We start from the raw sequence: 21,902 nt of genomic DNA on the forward strand, positions 1-21,902 counted from the left end.
CGACAAACCGGACGTTTTTTCCTCCATAAAAAGGAAAAATTAGGAAGACAATTACGTTGTCGGTTGATGTAAATAATAAATAGTTGCGTAGCAGCTAGCGAGTTTTAAAACTATTTCATTCTGTTAATTGAAAATAAAATCCAAGTTCCCATCCTTGTCTACGATTTTCGGAGGGAGAACGTTCGCTCTATCGCCTGGAATAATTCTATTTCACTTGGGATCCCTAGTTGTCAAAGCAGCTTTGATAATAACCCAGATAATTACTGCTTTAGCCACAAAAATATTCTTTGAACGTGTTCGAAGGTTATGTCAGAGGTTATGTCGAGGTTATGTCAATAGATAGCGTTATGTTTGCATTGTCGTTCTTCCGTTAAGGTTATATTAATATTTATATTAATATTTTCGTCTTCAGCTTTGGTAGTTGACACTTTTAGGTTACTATAAAAACAAATTCCGTGTACTTCTTTTTACAACTGATAGTTCGCTGTGAATTTTAACCCTTTGCACTCGAGCGGTGACTCTAAGGCACCGTTAAAATTTACGATGTCACGTTCTAAAAATAATGTTTAAATTAGCAAAGTTTAGACCGAAAAATATTGTTAAGAGCGTAACCGTTGCGCGAGTCGTGAGAATCGATTTTGTATGCATAAAATGCACTCTATCAAGCTTAAATAAAAATACTGTAAGTCAGAACAATTATATTAGATTTACCGTTGAAATAGCTTCGAGTGCAAAGGGTTAACCATGGAGTGCAAAAATGAATATTTTCTATTATTATTATTTTATTATTATTATAATATTTTTTATTATTATTAATGAGCATTTTACTTTCGCGTGTTCGAAGGTCCCTTTAAAATAAAAAAAAATCATCGCATCCGACAGATCGAAGCTGGAAAAATGTCTGAAGTTAAATTTTACAATTTGTTTTATTTATATTTAAATAGTGAAATTTTGCAGACCAGTGTCGCCGATCGAGACCGCGATTGAAGACGAAGCCTCGCTGGTCGTTGAAAGTTTTGCCGCCAAAAATCGTCGATATTCTCCTCCGCGGAGCCAAGGGATCGAGAAAAGAGAGAGAGAGAGAGAGAGAGAGAGAGAGAGAGAGAGAGAGAGAGAGAGAGAGAGAGAGAGAGAGAGAGAGTGAGAGAGAGAGAGATAGAGTCTAGCTAGTAGGTCGGAAGGTGAGAGGGTGGCTGGGGTGGCGGAGGTTGCGATCGGTGTCAGCGTGCAGCGATTCGCGCGACACGGGGTGGCGAATTCGTTCCGCGACTCTGTTTTCGGCCCTGCATGCTGAAGCAAAAACTACTTCCGCCATGAAGAAGGATCTCGCCGGCACCCTGTGTCGCGCGAGGGAAATCGAGATTTCCGGGTCGCGCAGCTCGACGCAAGATACGAAGCTTCCGGTTTGTAACGCGGGACCGTCGGCCTGACGTCGACGACGAAGAGCAACGACGACGAAAGAACAGAAAAACTGGGAAGGAAGTCAGAAGAGACGGAGAAGAAAAACAACGGAGAAGTAGGACAGATAAACCAATGAACATAGAACAGACGAAAACAAAATAGAGAGAGAGAGAGAGAGAGAGAGAAGAGAGAGATGAAGAAAGAGAGAGGTACGGAAGTATAGAAATAGAAGAAGAAGCAGAGAAAGAAAACGAAGAAGCAGAAGTAGAAGAAGAAGAAGCAGAAGAAGAAGAAGCAGAAGTAGAAGAAGAAGTAGAAGAAGAAGCAGAAGTAGAAGAAGAAGTCGAAGCAGTAGTAGTAGCAGCAGAAGTACAAGTTGAAGAAGAAGTAGAAGAAGAAGCAGAAGAAGAAGAAGAAAACGAAGAAGTAGTAGTAGCAGCAGAAGTAGAAGTTGTAGAAGAAGCAGAAGTAGAAGAAGAAGCAGAAGTAGAAGCAGAACTAGAAGTAGAAGCAGAAGTAGAAGAAGAAGCAGAAGAAGAAGAAGGAGAAGAGTTCTCCCGAAGAGTCGGCTTAATTTAAACGTTCTAAGTGGTTTGGTGGTTGGCTTTACCTTAAACAGCTGTACCCCGATAACAGCGAACATGAACTGTAGGAGATAGGTGACCAACATAATGTTGCCGATCGTTTTAATGGCGACAATCACACACTTCACTACGTACTTTTTACGTAGTTGGTTGAGGGCAGGTGAGCAGGGCGAGCGAGCACAGCGGGGAACACGGGATCGTGAGACAGACAGACGGTAAGAGAAAACAAAAAAATATACAAAGTAGCATTAATCGTGAGGTGGTCTGCTAGTTTCGCTTCTGGAGTCGAGAGTGTATTTTTAATGGGCGGTGTATTTCCATTATTATCTTTCTTTTCTTTCTCATTGGGCGAGGGGGGGGGGGCGCTGGGCTAATGGGCTATAGCGGGCTAGGGGGTGGATCATCTAATAGGCCTAATTCTGGGGGTGGGGAGCTAGTGGCTACGGTGGCTGAGGGGCTGGGGGAACAATCGAGAAGCTATCAGCGAACGTAACCTTTCAACGATCTCGCGTTTCTCGTTCGTCGTTCGTTCATCTTGGAGATACCTGTTTTTTTTCTTGTCCACGGAGCAAGAAGGAGAAAATGCACCGACTTCTTATCTCGACGTGATCTCGAAGTTTTATCTCTGATATACACTCCTGGATAAATAATTAGCACACGTGTGCTGTTATTTAGTTCCCAAGGATAAATTGAGGATTCTTTAAAATGTCTCGCAATACGAAAATGGCGGGTTCCTCGGATCATTTGAAGCAACTTCTTCCTTTACAAAAATTTTCTCCGAGGCACCGTTAACGAGTTATTAACGAAACAACAGTGACCAATAAGAATCGAGTACGGCTGACGCGAGGCGGCCCAGCCAACCAGCGCGCGAAGCCCAGTTCCACTCATTGGCTCGGTCGCCTCGCGCCAGCTGAGCTCGCCTCTCATTGGTCACTGTTTTCCGTTAATAACTCGTTAACGGTGCCTCGGAGAACATTTTTGTGAAGGAAGAAGTTGCTTCAAATGACCTGAGGAATCCGCCACTTTCGAAACATTTTTTGGACAGCCTGTATATGTTGTATAGTATGCTATATGTATAGCGACGGACTGGAACTACGCTGTCCGTGCTTGTATTTACAAATAAAAGTCGCGTCGCAGAGTTCGGCGGAACGATGGCACGCTTGACTCTCCACTCGGATTTTTCAGAGTGTTTTTACGTTTCGAGTCGTGCGGACATAGTGTTGTGCTCAGTGTTGGTAGAATTTCTAATCGTCATTGAACAAAATGGGACGCGACAAGGAATTAACCCTTTGCACTCGAGTGGTGACTCTGGGGCGCCACTAAAATTATTATAATATAACATATATATATATTTAATATATTTATGATATTTAATATATATATTATATTATAATAAAATATTATAATAATAATAATATATATATATATATTATAATAATAAATAAATAATATTATAATATAATATATATATATTAAATATCACGTTCTAAGATAATTTTTATGTTATCAAAGTTTAGATTTTAAACATTATTGAAAGTGTAACCGTTGTATGAGTCACGAGACTCAGTTTCGTATGCGTAAAATGCACTTTGTCTAATAAAATGAAAGTACTACAAATCAGAAAAATGCTTTTAGATTTACAGTTAAAATGGCTTCCAGTGCAAAGGGTTAAGCGAAGTCTAAGTGCGAGTGATCTTGAAATTAAGAAAAAAAATTGAAAAATTTAACAAAAGCTCGATATGAAAAATTGCGAGAACTGTGCAGAGGAGGCAATAATTATAGTACACGGAAGAACGGAGTAAATTATCACAAAATTATATTCGTAAATTATTGAATTCTTTGCTAAAAATAATGATCGCAGTTATTAAAAATAAGGGAGGTCCTACACACTGCCAAGAAGTAAAATATTTGTTTCAATTTATCTCATGTTTGTTACACAGATGTTCAATTTTTGTTAATTAAATGCTTCATTTATCAACGTGTGCTGTCATCTCGCCGACCTCTGCTGCGAGACTTTTGTTTATAAATACAAGTATAGACAGCATAGTCCCAGTTTGTCGCTATACAATACATTACAATATTTACCATTTGCAGAATTTCGAAAATTCTTAATATATCCTTGAGACCAAAGTGCTATCTTTTTGTCCAGGAGCGTAGTAACCAGTATCTTTCGCGGGAATTCGTGGAAGACAAAACCTTAACATTCGGCGTCGCGGAAAAATTCGCGGTGAGTAAGTATCGTAAACGGTCCAGCCTCTCTTTCCTACACCGTGAACCTGTCTACGAAGAACTCCGACGTGCTTTTCCCCCTCCACGAAACTCGATTTCGCATCGGTTCCTGCCTGATCGTCGCATCGAGCCTAAGATCCGTCGTCGCACGTCGATACATTCTTTCATCTCGGCACGATGATCGACCGCCTTTGAACGTTCTCCGTCGATTCGCTCGTGCGTGTCTTTTTCGAGAGCTTCTCTCCTTCCGATCCCGTTTCGGATCTCGATTCCGATTCGGCGAAGCTTTATCGAATCGTGAACTAAGCCCTCGCCATCCATCCAACCCACCAGTGCTCGATTGTTTCTCACTGCAATGCACCCATGGGCCTCGTTCGACCACGCTTACGCGACCGAGGTCTCTGTTTCGACGGTTTCCGATATACAGGGTGTCCCAAAAATGTCTCGCAATCCGGAAATGGCGGGTTCCTCGGATCATTTGAAGCAACTTCTTCCTTTACAAAAATGTTCTCCGAGGCACCGTTAACGAGTTATTAACGAAACAACAGTGACCAATAAAAATCGAGTACGGCTGACGCGCGGCGGCCCAGCCAATCGGCGTGCGAAGCCCAGTTCCGCTCATTGGCCCGGTCGTCTCGCGCCAGCCGAGCTCGCCTCTCATTGGTCACTGTTTTTCGTAAATAACTCGTTAACGGTGCCTCGGAGAACATTTTTGTAAAGGAAAAAGTTGCTTCGAATGACCCGAGGAACCCGCCACTTTCGGATTGCGAATCATTTTTGGGACACCCTGTATATCGGAAACCGTCGAAACAGAGACCTCGGATATTGTTCTCGCTGAATTAGTTGAGTTATCGATCGTCGATAACCAGACGCTGTCGCCAGCTGACAGGAGACGTCGCCGACGGCTGCTAGAGTTGCATCGTGAACACGTGATCGGACACGCGCAAATCTTTTCAAGCTCTCGGACGATTCCGCTGCTCGGACGTCGAGGAACCGCGTCGGAGAACCCAGCAAAAATCGATTCGGAATCGTCGACTTATCGACTGCTGGTCTCTGCCTTTCTTTTTTCTCTCGAAGGAACAGCTGCCCGCTGACTCCCGTTGCTGTCTAAGAGGGACTAAACTCTTGCGATATGCGAACTCGTGTTTCCTCGAAGAGGTTAGGACGACGAGAAACTTGTGAAAAGCAGAATTTTGTCTTTACGCAGAATTCCGATTAGCCTAACTTCTCGGAACAAGTTTTAAGCGGCTTCTTCTAACATTAAAAACAAAAGAAGAAAATTACTCTCTCTTGAAGTTTGTTTAAACATAAACGAGAGTATGTTGCAAGGTTTTTTTGCGATGGAAAAGAACCGAAGCTGCCGCTTCGGTGATATCTCATCTCGAGAAACAACAGTTTTGGGACCACGGTCGCGCTCACGGTTGTCGTTCTTGCCGCTCGAAATCACAACGAGGTTATGTTCGCGAGGTGTTCGCCCGTCGATGTGAGGTTATGAGTGTGCGTGGATCACTGTTCGGGGAGCGTGTAGTGTTCAACAAAAGCAATCGATACGCGCGGCGTATCGAGCTACAACGCGTTCGACTACGCTGTGTTCAGACTGATTTAACTCTGCTTTCGGTCTACGTGGCCTAATTTAGTGCAACGACGAAACTGCTGCCTATGGAACCTATATAGCTACGCGCTACGAGAATCGTGTGTAGAGATCGGTCATTGCCAACGTTCTCTCCTCGAGCGTCGAACTCTCTGCTTCTTGCTGTGCTTTGTCTCTCCGTTCGCTCGTTTGCTGTCGCGCGCGCGCGTTCCTCCTGTGTTTTTAGCCCGATTACAAGTGGGGGCGGGAGACGGGAGAGAGAGAGAGGTGACGGGTGCAAGAGACAGAAAAACTCTACGAAAAGCAACGGTCCAAGCGTTCGCCCGACGAAACACCGTAAACGGGACGACTCTGTGCGGCTAATTCGGCGCGTGCGAAAAGAAAGTCGCTCTCGGAGGTGAAGATCTTTAACGATGCGTTTTTTAAAATCTATTAAATATAATAATAAATACAGGATGTCCCGTAAATGTCTCGCAATCCGGAAATGGGAGGTTCCTGGGGTCATTTGAAGCAACTTTCTCCTTTGCGAAAATGTTCTCCGAGGCTTCGTTTACGAGTTATTAACGAAAAACGGCGGTCAATGATACGCGGGCTCGGCTGGCGCGCGGCGGAGCCAACGAGCGGCGCCAGTCGAGCTCGCGTCTCATTGGTCACCGTCTTTCGCTGATAACTCGCAAACGAAGCGGCGGATCGCGTTTTCGCAAAGGGAAAAGTTGCTTCAAATGATCTCGGGAATCCCCTACTTTCGGATTGCGAGACATTTTTGGGACACCCTGTATAAATATAAATACAAATATTAGTACTGGTAAATACGCTTCGATCGACCACGAACATCCTCGTAATGCGCGTCGAAGTTTTTCTCTCGACGAGTTTCGAAACAAGCAATTTACTCGAGCAATTTGCGTTTCGTTCTATTTTATGATGCAAAAGAAAGCGGTGCATGGGGTGTCTGGAAGCGATTATATCGAGACCACGCGCGAACGTTAACAGCGACCAGTAATTAAATGAAGCGACGGCACAGAGGAAACAGGTCGTTTACGGGCCAAGGAAATTGTAACATCGATTTTCCCCGCGCAATTACCCTCGCATCCGAGGAACTTTGAGCGATCGTCTCCAACTTGAGCTAGAAGTTCGCCAGGAATGAATAACAGTAAATTTCTGTTTCATGGTCGAACGACGCTCTAATATTAAACCCATTGTCCGCCGATGTTCCACTTCTCGGGCACTTTTTCATAATTATTTTTTTCTTTTAAAAACAGCAACTTCCGAATAAAATACATTTAAGTAGTGAGAGCGTATCGCGTGCTCCATGAAAGTATTAAAAACTCCCGCTATTTTGTTTTAAAACATCGTAAAAAAAATTCGGGTTGAAGCTAATAACCTCAATTTAATTATTTTTTTGTTTGTATTTTTGCATTAAGGTAATGGGTTAAATTGTAATTTGTATAATTTAAAACCAGCTACGCAACGACTCTGTGTGTGTGTGTGTATATCGCGTAGCTTATTCTCCAGAAAAGTTGATTTTGTGCACTAACGTCATCTTTGCTATTGCGAATACGATATAATAATAACAGTAATAATAACAACAATAATATTGCTATAACGAGTTTTCTAGCTTCTTCGGAATATAATAGAGCTCATGATAGTAACCGAGAGAACAAATTTTTCCTCGTCTCAGATTCTTATAAATCGTTGAAAGCCTGTATTTGCGCAAACACCCGCAATTCGTTTTAATTGATGCATGAGTTATTGGCGAATCGCAGATTTTATGCACTTATGACAAAGTTAGGCAGCTCAATTTGAAAATAGCAGAAGGATCGAAAGAATTTAAAAATATCAATATGTATTATCTCTGATCTATCAAAATGATTAGATCTGATTACTAAATTATTTAAAATATTTAATAATTATTTGTATAAATATTTATTATTTCAATTTTATTATATAAATATTTATTTAAATAATTTATTTAAATAATAATAAATAATATATAAATAACATAAATAATAAATATATGAATAATAAATATATAAATAATAAATATATAAATAATAAATGTATGAATAATAAATATATAAATAATAAATATATGAATAATAAATGTATGAATAATAAATATATAAATAATAAATATATGAATAATAAATGTATGAATAATAAATATATAAATAATAAAAATAAATATAATAAAAACATATAAATAATAAAAATAAAAATAGTAAAAACAATAAAAACAAAAATAATAAAAATAGTAAAAACAATAAAAACAAAAATAATAAAAATAGTAAAAATAAAAATAATAAAAATAATACAAAAATCTAATAAAAATATATAAATAATAAATAAATAATAATTCACTGAAATAATAATTTGAACATTAAATAGATTAGAAAGAATGAATTTGTTATTTAATTTCTATTGACTGATGTAGACAATTTTGATCGCGCACAAAAATCTGCCGTGTAGTCATTTAAGCTGCGTAGAAGCGTTTTCAAGTGAAAGATATCAGAGAATGTCCCGATGGCTGTTTCAAAGATAAATTAAATAGCTAAGATCCATAACCAATGCAACAGTTGCCAAGACGAAAGTCGCCTTTCTTTCCGCAAAGCGAATGTGATGTGATTTATCGATCACACGGTCGTTAAGGTTGTTATGCACATAGAGATCATAGGACATATTGTTGGCAACTATTACGGAAACGAGTTTCCCCTCGGTGAAAGAGAAATCTTTCCGGCACAGGTGACTCGCATTTCCTGCCCTCTCTTTCACGTTCTTTTTGAATCCCGTCGGTGCTCGAGATTCACGAGAATTCACGGGCTTTCTTTCTTTCTCTCTTTCTTTCTTTCTTTCTTTCTTTCTTTCTTCCTTTCTTTCTTTCTTTCTTTCTTTCTTTCTTTCTTTCTTTCTTTCTTTCTTTCTTTCTTTCTTTCTTTCTTTCTTTCTTTCTTTCTTTCTTTCTTTCTTTCTTTCTTTCTTTCTTTCTTTCTTTCTTTCTTTCTTTCTTTCTTTCTTTCTTTCTTTCTTTCTTTCTTTCTTTCTTTCTTTCTTTCTTTCTTTCTTTCTTTCTTTCTTTCTTTCTTTCTTTCTTTCTTTCTTTCTTTCTTTCTTTCTTTCTTTCTTTCTTTCTTTCTTTCTTTCTTTCTTTCTTTCTTTCTTTCTTTCTTTCTTTCTTTCTTTCTTTCTTTCTTTCTTTCTTTCTTTCTTTCTTTCTTTCTTTCTTTCTTTCTTTCTTTCTTTCTTTCTTTCTTTCTTTCTTTCTTTCTTTCTTTCTTTCTTTCTTTCTTTCTTTCTTTCTTTCTTTCTTTCTTTCTTTCTTTCTTTCTTTCTTTCTTTCTTTCTTTTCCTTTCCTTTCTCTCGTGTTAATATAGCGACACACCACTGCAACGCTCAGCCGGCACAAGCATGCAATTGTCAAACAATCCTCTACCATCAGTTTCCATGTAAACCACGAAGCCTGCGTGTGTTTCTGTGTGTACGCCTCGGCGAGTCTAACCGACCGTTTCGTCCTGTGCGTCACGTGACGTCGATGTCCCCGACCGCGCGGATGTTTATTTGTTTTCATTCGTCCGCAGCGGCCGGGCAAAAGTGTTCATAAACCTTCTAAAATGCAATAACTATTTTAAAACTGAACCGAATGACTTGAATTTTCTTTTTAGATAACAGGGACTACTGAAATGATTTTTTTTTATTTTTGCTATCACTTGGAATGACTTTTGAATAAGCCCTTGTCTTTTTTCAACTTTTTTATAAGGAAAATTTAAAAAAAATTGCTGTCGTAGATCTTGGTGATTTATACGCGTGTTGAACATTTCATCGAAACCGGTTCGCTTTGTTATCGAGTTACAAGAAATTAAAGATCGCAGAAATCGCGGTTTTTATTTCTTTTAACTGTAAAAAATCTGCAGCTTTAAAACGAAAACTTTAAAAATCTAGATTAACCGATTTCTTTTTAATCAATTTTCAGAGATCTACGAGAGGCATTCTTAAAATTTCCGTTACAGGATAAAAAAGTTGAAAACCGAGGGTTCTCAACTTCCTCTTTCCGTTCTAAGTACATAATAGCAAAATAATAAAAATAAAAAAAAGCTTTCCAGCCATCGTCTAGCAGACTAGACCCTCCGTCACCTAAAAAACGAATCCAAGTAATTTCGTTCAGTTAAAAAAAAAATTTGTCGCGTTTTAAAAGGCGTGCGAACACTTTTTCGTCGGCCTCTGTACGAAAGTTTCACGAGCCGTTGCTGTATCTATCATTTGCGTGTCTCTTGAAGGTTTCTCGTGTGTTCTCAAAACATCGTTTTCCAGCTATGTAGAGTCTCGAGCAGCGAAGTGAAGGCAAAAAGAAAAAGGAAGAGAGAAAGAGAGACAGAGAGAGAGAGAGAGAAAGAAACAGTGAGAGCGTGAGGATAAGAGTAAGAGTCGATGAGTGAAGTGAGAGAAAGAAAGAGAGAGACAGAGAGAGAGAGAGAGAAAGAAACAGTGAGAGCGTGAGGATAAGAGTAAGAGTCGATGAGTGAAGTGAGAGAAAGAAAGAGAGAGAGAGAGAGAGAGAGAGAGAGAGAGAGAGAGAGAAAGAGAAACAGAGAATAAGAAAGAAAGAAAGAAAGAAGAGACAAGAGAGAAAGAGGGAGAAAGTGTAAAAGAGAGACAAAGAAACTCGTAGACGTCCAGAAATAAACGTATAAGATATACGAAAGCTAAAAGAGTCGAAAGACCAAGGGCGTGAGATGGACAATCGCGAGAAAGTCGATCGTCGAATGTCGTCGCGGAGAATCTCTCGTGAGAAAACGGTTCGAGAGACGACGACAATCTCGCTTCGCCTCTAACCAGTTCGTTTCATCTCCCCCACCCCACCCCGCCGGTCGCGCACGCGCCAGCGATGCGCGAATGAACGACCTTGGCGCAGAAGTTTGGCAGTTGGCGCTCCTCGCTAGAATTTTCTTGGGACAACTTTCGCGGCCTGGACTCGCGCACACGATTTCGGGCGCGCGATTCAACAGCTTCCAGAGCTCTGGAGGAACAATTGGATAACTTTCGGAGCTCGGAGTTGCCAGGCTTTTGCACCAAAGCGCTCGAATGCTTGTGAGAAAATAATTCGATGATCACTCGGGAAAATTGACGACGAAGGACCGCCTGCTGATCGTCTCTCCTACACGCTACCGTGACAAGTCTTCCCAACCACGATCGCGAGGAAAAAATATTCTTTCGCGCGTCGCGTGCCCCCACGGATCGGCCTTCGTGTCCTTTGGCAACGACCGCCGCCATGTTATGCGAACGAGTCGAAAAAAAAACAGTAACGAACTCAATATATTATTCTTGACGTTCTGAAGAAATTTATAGAAGCATTTTCTTTGCACTGAAACAACACAATCTTCCGGGACATTTCGGTGGTTTCTTCTCGCTAACGTCAAGGTGTTCGTACACTCCCCTCCAAAAGTATTAGGGCAGTCGCAGAAAATGGAATAAATTTTATAGAAACCGATAGGAAGTTAATTGCGATTTCTTCGATTTACTTCGAAGTTAATTGTGTTAAATTTTATCAAGTACGTACAGGGTATCTCGTAATTATGTTAACAGTCGGAAAGGAGTGATTGCTGAGGTCATTTGGAGTAACTTTTTCCTTAGCGAAAATGCGATCCGCGGCTTCGTTTACGAGATATTAATGAAAAATACTGACCAATGAGAGAGCGCGTATGGCTGACACAACGCCCTCGCGACCTCTGCCGCTGAGTCAGACGCCACACCCACGCGACCACTGCCGCTACGCCAGACGTCCCGCCCTCGCGACCACTGCCGCTGCGTCAGACGCCCCGCCCTCGCGATCACTGCCGCTGCGTCAGACGACCGGCGCGACGCAGCATTGGCCGCAAGAATGGAGCGTTGGCCGCAAGAATGGAGCGTTGGCCGCACTCGTTCTCCGATTGGTCAGCGTTTTTCGCTAATAACTCGTAAACGAAGCTTCGTAGAACATTTTCGCTAAGGAAAAAGTTGCTTGAAATGACCTCAAGAATTATTTCCCGGAAGTACCATCATTTTCGGACACCCTGTATACAGAATGTGGCACATAACAATCGCCACGACTTTTGAAGCGCTTTCGACTGTCTGACAAAAAATTGTTTCCAATGATAGTTAATCAGTATTTAGGTGGCTACGTATTGAAATATAACAAATTTCAAAAAACTATAGTTTTTCTGCTAAAAGTTAAGATCATCTTGACTTTTTCAAATGGCGCCTTGTATTTTTGACTTCGTAGAGTCATTGGTGACCTTGACTTCAGCAATTTAAGTTCGAACAACGGAGATTGTTGATTATAAAAAATTTTCTTGGAAATTATGTTCCCTGAACCAATGGAAATTATCACTACACTGAAAATAACAATTTTAACGATTGATCGCATCATTATTTGAAAACTTCTATCGGTTAAACAATTTAATGTTAAGGTTATGTTGACATTTTTGCAACTGATCGGAATTTACTTGCACAACTGCAATTGTGGTTGAAAGAAAATGTACTACACTTCAAGCAGTCATTGTATATTGATTGAAATAAAATAACTTTCGATATTAACGCTTTTGTTTTTCAACCTTACATTGCTGAAGTCAAAGTCAACCAAAGGTCATAGTATAGTAGGTCGTTGAATTCATTTTTTTCATCAGCGATAACTTTACGAAGTGAAAAATACGAAGTGTCGTGAAGCAGCCGAACCAATGAGCAGACGACGCCCAGTTCCGCTGATTGGCTCGGCTCGCTGGGCGAGCTCGCCTCTCATTGGTCAGCGTTTTTCGCTAATAACTCGTAAACGAAGTCGCGGATCGCATTTTCGCTAAGGAAAAAGTTACTTCAAATGACGTCAGGAATCCCTAATTTTCCGGAAGTTCTATAATTTTGGGATACAACGAAAAACGCTGGCCAATCACAGGGAAGCTCGGTTGGCGCAAGGCTACCGAATAATAATAGCACTATATTTACATAATGATACTTTTTCATAATAAAATTATCAATTTGCTGATCGATGCATCTTAAAATAAAGAAATTTTCATCTTTAATCGTTTCTGCTGATTCAACTGAAATCTTTTGGTTCAAGGTTACCCGAAGGTCATGCTATAGCAGGTCATAAAATTCGTCTTGACACAAGCTATATTAATGTTAAGATAATGATTGTAAAGATAACAATTTTTTAAAATTAAACGTTTTATCGTATAGCAAACAGGGAACAGATAAACATCTGTTCGAAATATTTTTTTGTCACATTAACAGAAGTGCGCGAAAAAATTTGAGTAAAAATTAAGGAAACATCCTGTATATGTTTTTTTTTCATATTATAGCAAAAATAACGTGAATTTCATATAAAAAATTTAAATTTTCTCTTCGACTATTTCTTGGACTAATTTCAGCATTCTTTTTTTTATTAATTCGTCTATTATTTCTGATCCTATTTGATTTTCGATAAAATATTGTACAAAATGACCTCAGAGAAAGTCAACAATGAACAAAATGCAATAAATGGGTAAACTAATCGCATAAGTGCAATTCACCCTTCTAACTTGATGTATACTTTCAACAATACGGTGCCATAAAGCGTAATACTAAACATAAATCATTACCAAAACCGAATGAGAAATTACAATTTATACTAAATCTGTAAGTGTCCTAATACTTTCGAAGGGGGAGGAGGGGGGGGGTGTCCTAATCCAATTTGTTCTGGACTGTTACACTAATTTGATATTTCTCTGCTGATTCCTATTTTCCACGATTTTTGCCAATAAGCGGCGGTTTTCGTAGTCGACAAAAGAAGCCAGAAGAAGTAATATTTAAAAAGTGTAAAAAGTCAATACGTTGTTGCTAAGTGTTGCTTCAGTGTGGACGCAAGAAAATCACTCTTCGAAACTTCCTTTTTGGTCTCCGCGTGGCGAGTTAACCCTCGTCCATCCCTCGTGTCATGCGTCGCAATTTCCACTGATTTTGAATTGTCCGCGAAGTTCGTTCTTAATTAATTTGTTGCCTCTTTGTGTTACGCGATACTTTTTTGTTTACAGAATGACGTCACCGAGTGTAAATTGAGCCGTTTATTTTGAAAGTGGGGCAAGTCCGTTTTTTGTTATTGCAAGATATTTAAGAGTTTGCTTTTCAAAAAATATAAAAATATTGGTAAGTACTAGTAGACATATTTTTGGTATTTTGTGGTATTAAATAACATTTATACTGCAATAGTATTTATACTGCTGAATAAACAAAATAAAGATTTTATTGTAACACTAAATGGACTTGTCTTACTTTCAGAATCAATAGATTATTGTAATCGTTAATTTAAATGGACAATATTTCAGTTGTATCGGCTTTCTTTTAACAATATCAACAAAATACTATTCAAATTTATATAAATATTTAATCGTTTGATAAAAAGTGAAATGAAACAAAGAGAAAAGTTTTTAAATGTTATAGTAGAAAATATAAAATAAACGAAAAACAGTTCATTTTTATTAAGAATTTCGATGAAATTATACACACAAAGCTAAAACTTCCATCACCCAAATACTAGTATTCCGAATTAATTTCACTCTAAATTGTTTACAGATAAAAAGGTCATACCAAGTTTCATCTATAACTACCATTATCATTATTTTTTTCAAAAATAGACTCGCCCCACTTTCAAAATAAACGGCTCAATTGGTCATGTCCTTATCACATTGATCCCTTACCTGGTGTCCCATAATTATTTCAACACCCGGAAACATGCGATTCCTAAGATCATTTCAAGTAACTTTTTCCTTAGCGAAAATTTCATTCGCCGCTTCGTTTACGAGTTATTAACGAAAAACAGTGACCAATGAGAGCCGGCTCGGCTGGCGCGAGGCGGTCCATTGGCTTAGCTGCCTCGCGCGCCAGCCGCGCTCGCCTTTCATTGGTCACCGTTTTTCTTCGATAACTCGGAAAGGAAAAAGTTACTCCAAATCACCTCAGAAATCACCCCTTACCATCTGTTAACATAATTACACAACATAATTGTACGACATCTACCAATTCAACAAGAACTCTCTAAAGCTTAACCAACGGGAACGAAGGACGAACGAGGGTTAAAACAAGATCCGTTTAGGCGACCGTGACGTAACAACGGGTCGCTCGTTGCCGGGACGTAACGAAGATTTTTCTGTGCGCGTAAGACTGGACCGGGTTAATGAAGTGAAGCCAAACTCTAAGCTACACGGACGAGGGGTGAACAAACAGACAAGCCAGCTCTCGTTTGATTAGACGGTTAAAAGTGAACCAGCGGTGGTTAGACGGTCAGATCCAAAACGTAAAACTTTGATCGGTCGGAGGTGTGACAACCAAGCTCTGTTCGAGGGAGCCGGGGGTCGTGAACACGAAAAATGGTGTCGTACACGCGGGGGCAGTTCTCCGCGGGTCATTCTGGGTACACTTGTGTGTCGGTGGATCAAGACAATTAACGGAGAGATAGATAGATAGATAGATAGATAGAGAGAGAGAGAGAGAGAGAGAGAGAGAGAGAGAGAGAGAGAGAGATGTACATTCCTTGGGGGTGGGGGGTGGGGGTTGAGGGTGGGGGGACACAGAACAGAGATATCAAAAGTGGTTGTGTCGCGGTGAGAGGTTTTCGGGGGGAGAGAGTGTCGAGACAAGAAACCCAACGATCAAGTGACACACTTAATACAGCTCGTTTCATAGGGGATGAGATACCCAGAGGTGCATTGGTCGGAAAAAAACAACGTCTGCCTCGTGCCTGCGCCTCTCGACGATTATACGCGGATTGTTATTCGAAGCGAAAAGGGATGGAAAATCTCTTCGAAGTCTCGCGAGGCGCGCAGACGATGATCGTTCATCGTGGCGGTGTGAATAATCCATGGAGTCGAAGTGACTTTTACAATTCTCGGTGATGTTATAATTATCATAATACGATCTTATAATTATATTAATTAGAGTCTATAATTATGCGATTAATTTTGATTGAAACAATGTGCGTGGTTGAATTGGACAAATTGAAACAAAAAAAATTTTGTTATAATTATCATAATATGATGTTATAATTATATTAATTAGAGTCTAGAATTATGCAATTAATTTTGATTACTTTGCTCGCTGAAACAAATATATGCACTACATAATGTACCCCTTGAAACCATGCAACTTTTGTATACAACATTTCTTTGTACCACGCATATTGACGAAGTCACAGAGGTGCACAAGGTGAACAAGTTGCGTGGACCACCCTGTGTACAGGGTGTCCCAAAAATGTTGCGCAATCTGGAAATAGGGGACTCCTGAGGTAATTTGAAGCAACTTTCACCTTTACAAAAATTTTCTGCGGGGCACCGTTCATGAGTTATTCACGAAAAACGCTGACCAATGAGAGATTACTGACGCCCCGCCCTCGCGACCACCGCCGCTGCGTCAGCTGGCCGGCGCGACGCGACATTGGCCGCAAGACCGAGGCGCCGCCGGCCGCAGTCGCTCTCCGATTGGTCAGTGTTTTTCGTTAATAACTCGTAAACGGAGCGGCGGATTGCATTTTCGCTAAGGAAAAAGTTATTTGAAATTACCTCAGGAATCTCCTACTTTCGGATTGCGAGACATTTTTGGGACATCCTGTATATATATACAACAGCCTTCCGCATAAATTGCAGGAACACGAATCAAGTAAAATGTTATTTCTTCTTTAATCAATATTCTAAATTCCAGTTTGCTTAATTTAGTTGGAACAACGTTCTCAACGTTTATTACAGAGTATATGTTATAACAGACATAAATAAATACAAACGCTATCACACAGTATGACCTTGACGAAACCGTAGATTTTTGCTGTCACGTGAAATAAAATATCCGGATCAAATTACCGCTGCAAAGAAACTAAAAAATGTGAAGAAAACACAGTATACGTACTTCCTACAATATGCTTCGTTAAAAGCAAAAATTATTATCGCTTGCACAATATAAAACTCGTAGGAACGAACAAGAAAATTGCGTTTGCCAATTTTTCTTCGATAAACCATCGCACTGTGCGCCGCGACGATTTTTCAGTGGCCCACAAAAGTGTTCGTACACCTTTTCAAGACGCAATAACTTTTTTGAAACTGGACTATATGACTTGAATTCTTTTTTAGATGATTAGAGTTAGAGGGACCAGTATACTAGACAATGATCAAAATGTCTTAAATTTTGCTATTATTTGGAATGACAGATAAAAATAGAAAACCTAACCTAACCTAACCTTTTTATCCGAGCTTGTAACGAAGATGAAAAGAATTCAAATTTTCGTTACAGGCTCCGAATAATAACGGGAGTATTCTATTTTCTGTTGTCATTCCAAATAATAGCAAAATTAAAAAAAAAGACACTTTGGTCATTGTCTAGTATACTAGACTAGTATACTATTCGAGCCTTGCAGTTCAATTTTTATAGTTACGAATTGTCAACAACTATAAAAACAAGCTACAAAGCTCGAATAAATGGACTTAGGCCATTTTCAAAATAAACGGCTCATATGTCTCCCTAATTGACGCTCAGACTGTCCACAAAAATAGACAATTTGGGAAGAGGAGGAGGATAATTTGAGAGGAGATACGATTATTCGAGTCTCGAGCTCGTTTTTATAATATTGTTGACAATTGGGAACAATAAAAACGAGATGCGAGATTCGAATAATGGTATCACCACTCCCCAAATTGTCCATTTTTGTGGACAATCTGAGCGTCAATTAGGGAGACATTACTGTAGTCCCTCTATCATGCAAAAAAAATTCAAGTCACTTAGTCCAGTTTTAAAAAAGTTATTACGTTTTATTAAAAAATTATATATATAAAAATAAAAATAATATATATATATAATAATGATAATATATAATATAATAATAAAAATAATGAAAAAATAATAAAATATATACTTTTTTATATAAAAAAAATTATTATATAAAGTATTACATAGATTTGCGGGCCACTGTATGGCGTCTCCGTTTTGTTCCAGTAAATAAATTATCTCCGCGGATAATCGTGGTGAAAGGTGTTCGGGAAAAGTCCAGCAAAGGCGTACCGAGGCGGCAGACGAACTTTTGGTAGTGGTAAGAGAGAGGGAGAGAGAGAGAGAGAGAGAGAGAGAGAGAGAGAATCGTTCGGTGATGGTGATTCGATTAAATTGACATTGGCGTTGCGTCGAGAGTATGCGAGAAGTAAATGGAATGAACGAAGAGATATGGCGATATGCATATCGGTAAGAAAGGGTTCTGAGAAGGGTTGCGGTTCGAAGACTATATATTGTGAGGGTGGTTGTTGGTTTTGTAGGCGGGGTTGGTGAGGGGCGGGGGGCGGGGGGTAGTCAGGGTAGTTGGTTGTATAATTATTATGCCACTCTAGTGTACTACGAGAGGTTCGGAAGGAATGTTCCCAGGACCGTTTTTATCTGATTCATTTTTTTCCCCCGTTTTTTTCGGTCGGTTTTCATTTTTTTTTCTTTTTTTTTTTAGTGTGCAGGGCCTGGCGTTCCTACCTTGAACAGTTGTACGCCAATGACGGCGAACACGAACTGCAGGAGGCTGGTGACGAGGACTATGTTTCCGATAGTCTTAACCGCTACGATGACGCACTGTACTACGTGCTGGGTTCAACATTAATTATAATGTAGATCCGTTCCATTTGAAACGGGGTTACGGGGGTGCCAATCTTAATTTACTCGGCCGCCTCTCGTTTCTCTGCCTATGTCGTTTCTTTTTTTTTTCTTTTCTTCGCACGCCGGTCATTTCTTTTACCGAGATCGATTCGGGACCGTTCCACCAACGTTACACGATCACACTTTGTACACTCGAAGCGACTAATTTTCATGGAACCCCGTAGGGTCACAGTTACAAAGCGATTTTTAATTCTGCGATGTCGTTTCACTCTTTTTTGTGATTCGAAGATCGAACGTTCGGCGGTGAATTCTTTTGAAAAAATTCTGCCATGGACAACGATGAGATGTTTAACCGCATTTAGAACATTAATTGTAGAAAATAAAATCATTAATCTCAGAAAACGCATTTTTAGAGAATAGATAATTCGGTGTAGTAATTTAAAAATTCATTCTCTCTCTTGCTACATTGAACTTAAGCGAGTAAGAACTTTGTTATAAATTCAGAAAAAAGAACAAAAGAATTTTTAAGAAAGTCAATCTATGCGATACGCGTTGACTTTCCAGTCTCGATTTTGGTAAACAAATGACAGCGATCTTGATGAATTCTTTAGAATTTTTAGTACTTGAATCCACTGAATCGAGGTCCACGACGTTTCACAAAAATTGGCGATTACGTGTGCACAGAGTATAATCGTTCCGCGTGGAACGGTCCTGGTTTTACTTCGTCTACTCCGATATATTCCGACAGGCATCACGTATCCGCGTCGCGCAGCAAATCTCCCGGAGACGAGATACTAAGCTTCCAAGCTTTTCTACGGTGACAGCAACAATCGAGAGCGACAATTACCGGGGATCTCTCCGCGAGATATTTCCTGCTCGACGCGAGGCTTCAAGATTAATTATACTACTGCTAGGTCCGGTTTCGAAGTGCGGGATCGATTACCGCCCCCGATTCTCAGAAGCGATCGCGAGCAGTCTACAAACAAGTGAGGTCTCGCGGCGGATCCGATCTACATATACAGGGTGTCCATCGACGACATTCCTAGAAAATGTAGGAGACGACGAGTCTCTGGAACGGTACGAGACGGAAATCTTGAATATAAAAAATCACGAACTTGGGCCACAGCGTCTGCCGAGAGGAGCGTTATGGTCGATCTTCGGATCCTTGATTTTTGTTTCGTATCGTTTCGGGGGATCGCTTCTTAAATTTTCTTTCGATCGTTGATGGACCACCCGGATGCTGCGCCGGAATCAACTGGAATTTACGTCGGTCCGAAGCGTTACCCGCGCGTTTAGGTACCGGGCAAGTTCTGTTGTACTATTCTGGGACCGTTCTCGGCGAAGTTTACCGGCCGTTCTAAAGGGTAAGACGCTAAGAAAAATACCTTTAGTCCCTTAGCACGGTTGATGGCGCGCAGCGGCCTCAGCACGCGCAACACTCGGAGGACCTTCACCACGGAGAACGCGCCGGAACTGGAATAATTAAGACGCGATCAGTGTTTCGTCCAATAACAAATCAAGCATACTTAAGTATTAGCGTGAACTTTTTCACTAGAGTCTCAAAGATCACCGTTTTTACGATAATCTAATACTACACAAAAGGAAAGGAAAATTATGGTCGAATAATCGCCGATCTTTTCACTCCCGTAACGTCGGCTAAAAAAGGGTCTTATTATTTTATATGCAAGAGGCATGAAAGTAGAGACTCGGCTCTTTAAAACGAGTGCATCGAGAACCTTGTAAGATCTTTTTTGCACGAAGTTATCGGAGTTTAAAATTGGACAGTGTTCCTTTGATTTTGTGGATTCCTTAATATCATTATAATATATATATATATATCAATATAATATTAATATCATTATAATTTTATATATATATTTATTATATATATATTATATTTTATATATATCATTATAATATTAATATCATTATAATTTTCAATTATAACGTTTTGGGATTCGAGAAAGAGTCTGGAGCGGAGGGCTCACCTGAAAGACATCGAAATCAGAGAAGAGCAGACGACCAACAGGTCGAGCAGATTAAACGCCGATCGGCAGAACGCGCCGTCGTGTATGATAAAACCGTAGGAGATCATCTTCAGCCAGATCTCGATCGTAAACACTGTGGTGAAAAAATAGTCGAAATTCTGTAATATCTGCGGCAGAAAGAGAGGAGATCGTGGATTAGTTCGGCGCGTAGAGCTATGGTCGAGTGTCCTCGATGGCGGCCATAACTACCTGATTCCTATACGACGTTGCGCTCAGAGGGTCCTCGGCAGCCAACATGGCCGACGATATCATGATGCACACGAGGATCACGTTGCCGAAGTAACTGTGATTGCATAGCCAGTGGCAGAACACTCGGAACCTGAAAATTGTCGGTGACGATTAGCATCTCGACGTTGTCGGATATTAAAGCATAAAATATAATAATATTGTAAATATCTCTGAATAATGTAACAATTTATCTCTGCACGTGTTTCCAGTTTTATCTCATTTATTTCGTCCGATCTACACGTTCCACATGTTTCGTCTTGCCCGGCAGAGGTCTCATCTTTCGTACTTTCATTCCGAGCACAAAGCGGTTTGCAGACTTTCTCTTGACACAACATTTCACTCTCATTTTTATTGGTACAGTAATGTCTCCCCAATTGTCGCCTAAAATGTGCAAAAAAAATTGACAATTCGGGAAGAGGAGATACGATTATTCGTGCTTTTGCGGCTCGTTTTTATATTTGTTGACGATCGGTTTTCGTATCCGATCGCGCGCTTTCCCGCCCATTTCCCCCGTTCGGTGGCTTCCTAAAATTTCGAAAAAAATGTGGCTTATTTTGGACATCGAGCCGCGTATTATAGAATTTTTTCAGATTTTTCGGTTGCAAGCTGTAGTTATAAAAAATGGAAAATCAAAAAGAAAATCGGAAATTGAAGATTTCTCGAAAACAAAAATATAGGTTCTTTTTATACTAATTCCTCGATAAGATGACGTCGCAAGCAGTGCGCTGAATTTTTCTCAGATTTTTCGTCCGGTTGCGTCATTGTCGGAAAAAATGAAAACCGAAGGACCTAGCCGATCAAAACGGTCGAAATTGTCCTTAGAGGTTTTTTCATGAGTATTATATCGTTCGATAGCTGACCAAGAGAACGTAGTCCGTGCAAAATTTCAACCCTGTAACATGTCCGTGAGAGTAGTTACAGGGTTAAATAGCTCGAATAATCGTATCTCCTTTTCCCAAATTGTCCATTTTTGTGGACTAACTGAGCGTCAGTTAGAGAGACATTACTGACACTCTCTGTATTATTGTCATTCGATTTTCCCAAGGAGGATTGATTTAAGGTCGGGCAACACCTGTTGTTCTGCGAGAAGATGAAGAAAGCGGAGCCAGGTGGTATCGGCTGCATTTTCGTGGCCATGTTGAACTCGGACATCCTGCGCGGCCTCGCTGACACTCCTTGATCCGTGCCGTCGTCTGCGGACGAAAATA

General features: G+C 40.0%; 1 protein-coding gene and 1 long non-coding RNA gene across 7 annotated transcripts in view; one reads left to right on the plus strand and one right to left on the minus strand.

Moving 5' to 3' along the window:
* The window catches only part of Ca-alpha1D (Ca[2+]-channel protein alpha[[1]] subunit D), a 118,707-nt gene that overhangs the window by 46,334 nt on the left and 50,471 nt on the right, over nucleotides 1-21,902 (minus strand). For 2 of the 4 annotated variants that reach the window (XM_076527457.1, XM_076527460.1), the window contains exons 19-23: nucleotides 21,767-21,887; nucleotides 20,656-20,785; nucleotides 20,407-20,573; nucleotides 19,804-19,891; nucleotides 18,299-18,406 (exon numbers count right to left, since the gene is read on the minus strand). In XM_076527457.1, the coding sequence (XP_076383572.1) occupies nucleotides 18,299-18,406; nucleotides 19,804-19,891; nucleotides 20,407-20,573; nucleotides 20,656-20,785; nucleotides 21,767-21,887 (614 nt within the window). Of the gene's footprint in view, nucleotides 1-2,011; nucleotides 2,120-18,298; nucleotides 18,407-19,803; nucleotides 19,892-20,406; nucleotides 20,574-20,655; nucleotides 20,786-21,766; nucleotides 21,888-21,902 lie in introns of all 4 variants that reach the window. The other 2 variants (XM_076527458.1, XM_076527459.1) reach the window with 2 other exon arrangements.
* LOC143260896 (uncharacterized) lies at nucleotides 865-21,877 on the plus strand. 3 transcript variants are annotated; one of them, XR_013035166.1, is made up of 3 exons: nucleotides 5,152-6,202; nucleotides 18,276-20,854; nucleotides 21,740-21,877. It is a non-coding gene; the product is annotated as an uncharacterized LOC143260896 (long non-coding RNA). The 3 variants fall into 3 exon arrangements; XR_013035165.1 differs by lacking the exons at nucleotides 5,152-6,202; nucleotides 21,740-21,877 and adding an exon at nucleotides 865-2,200 and having other exon boundaries at nucleotides 18,276-20,892; XR_013035164.1 differs by lacking the exon at nucleotides 21,740-21,877 and having other exon boundaries at nucleotides 18,276-20,892.

The sequence above is a fragment of the Megalopta genalis genome, unplaced genomic scaffold (genome assembly GCF_051020955.1).
Source record: "Megalopta genalis isolate 19385.01 unplaced genomic scaffold, iyMegGena1_principal scaffold0023, whole genome shotgun sequence".
Classification (NCBI taxonomy): domain Eukaryota; kingdom Metazoa; phylum Arthropoda; class Insecta; order Hymenoptera; family Halictidae; genus Megalopta; species Megalopta genalis.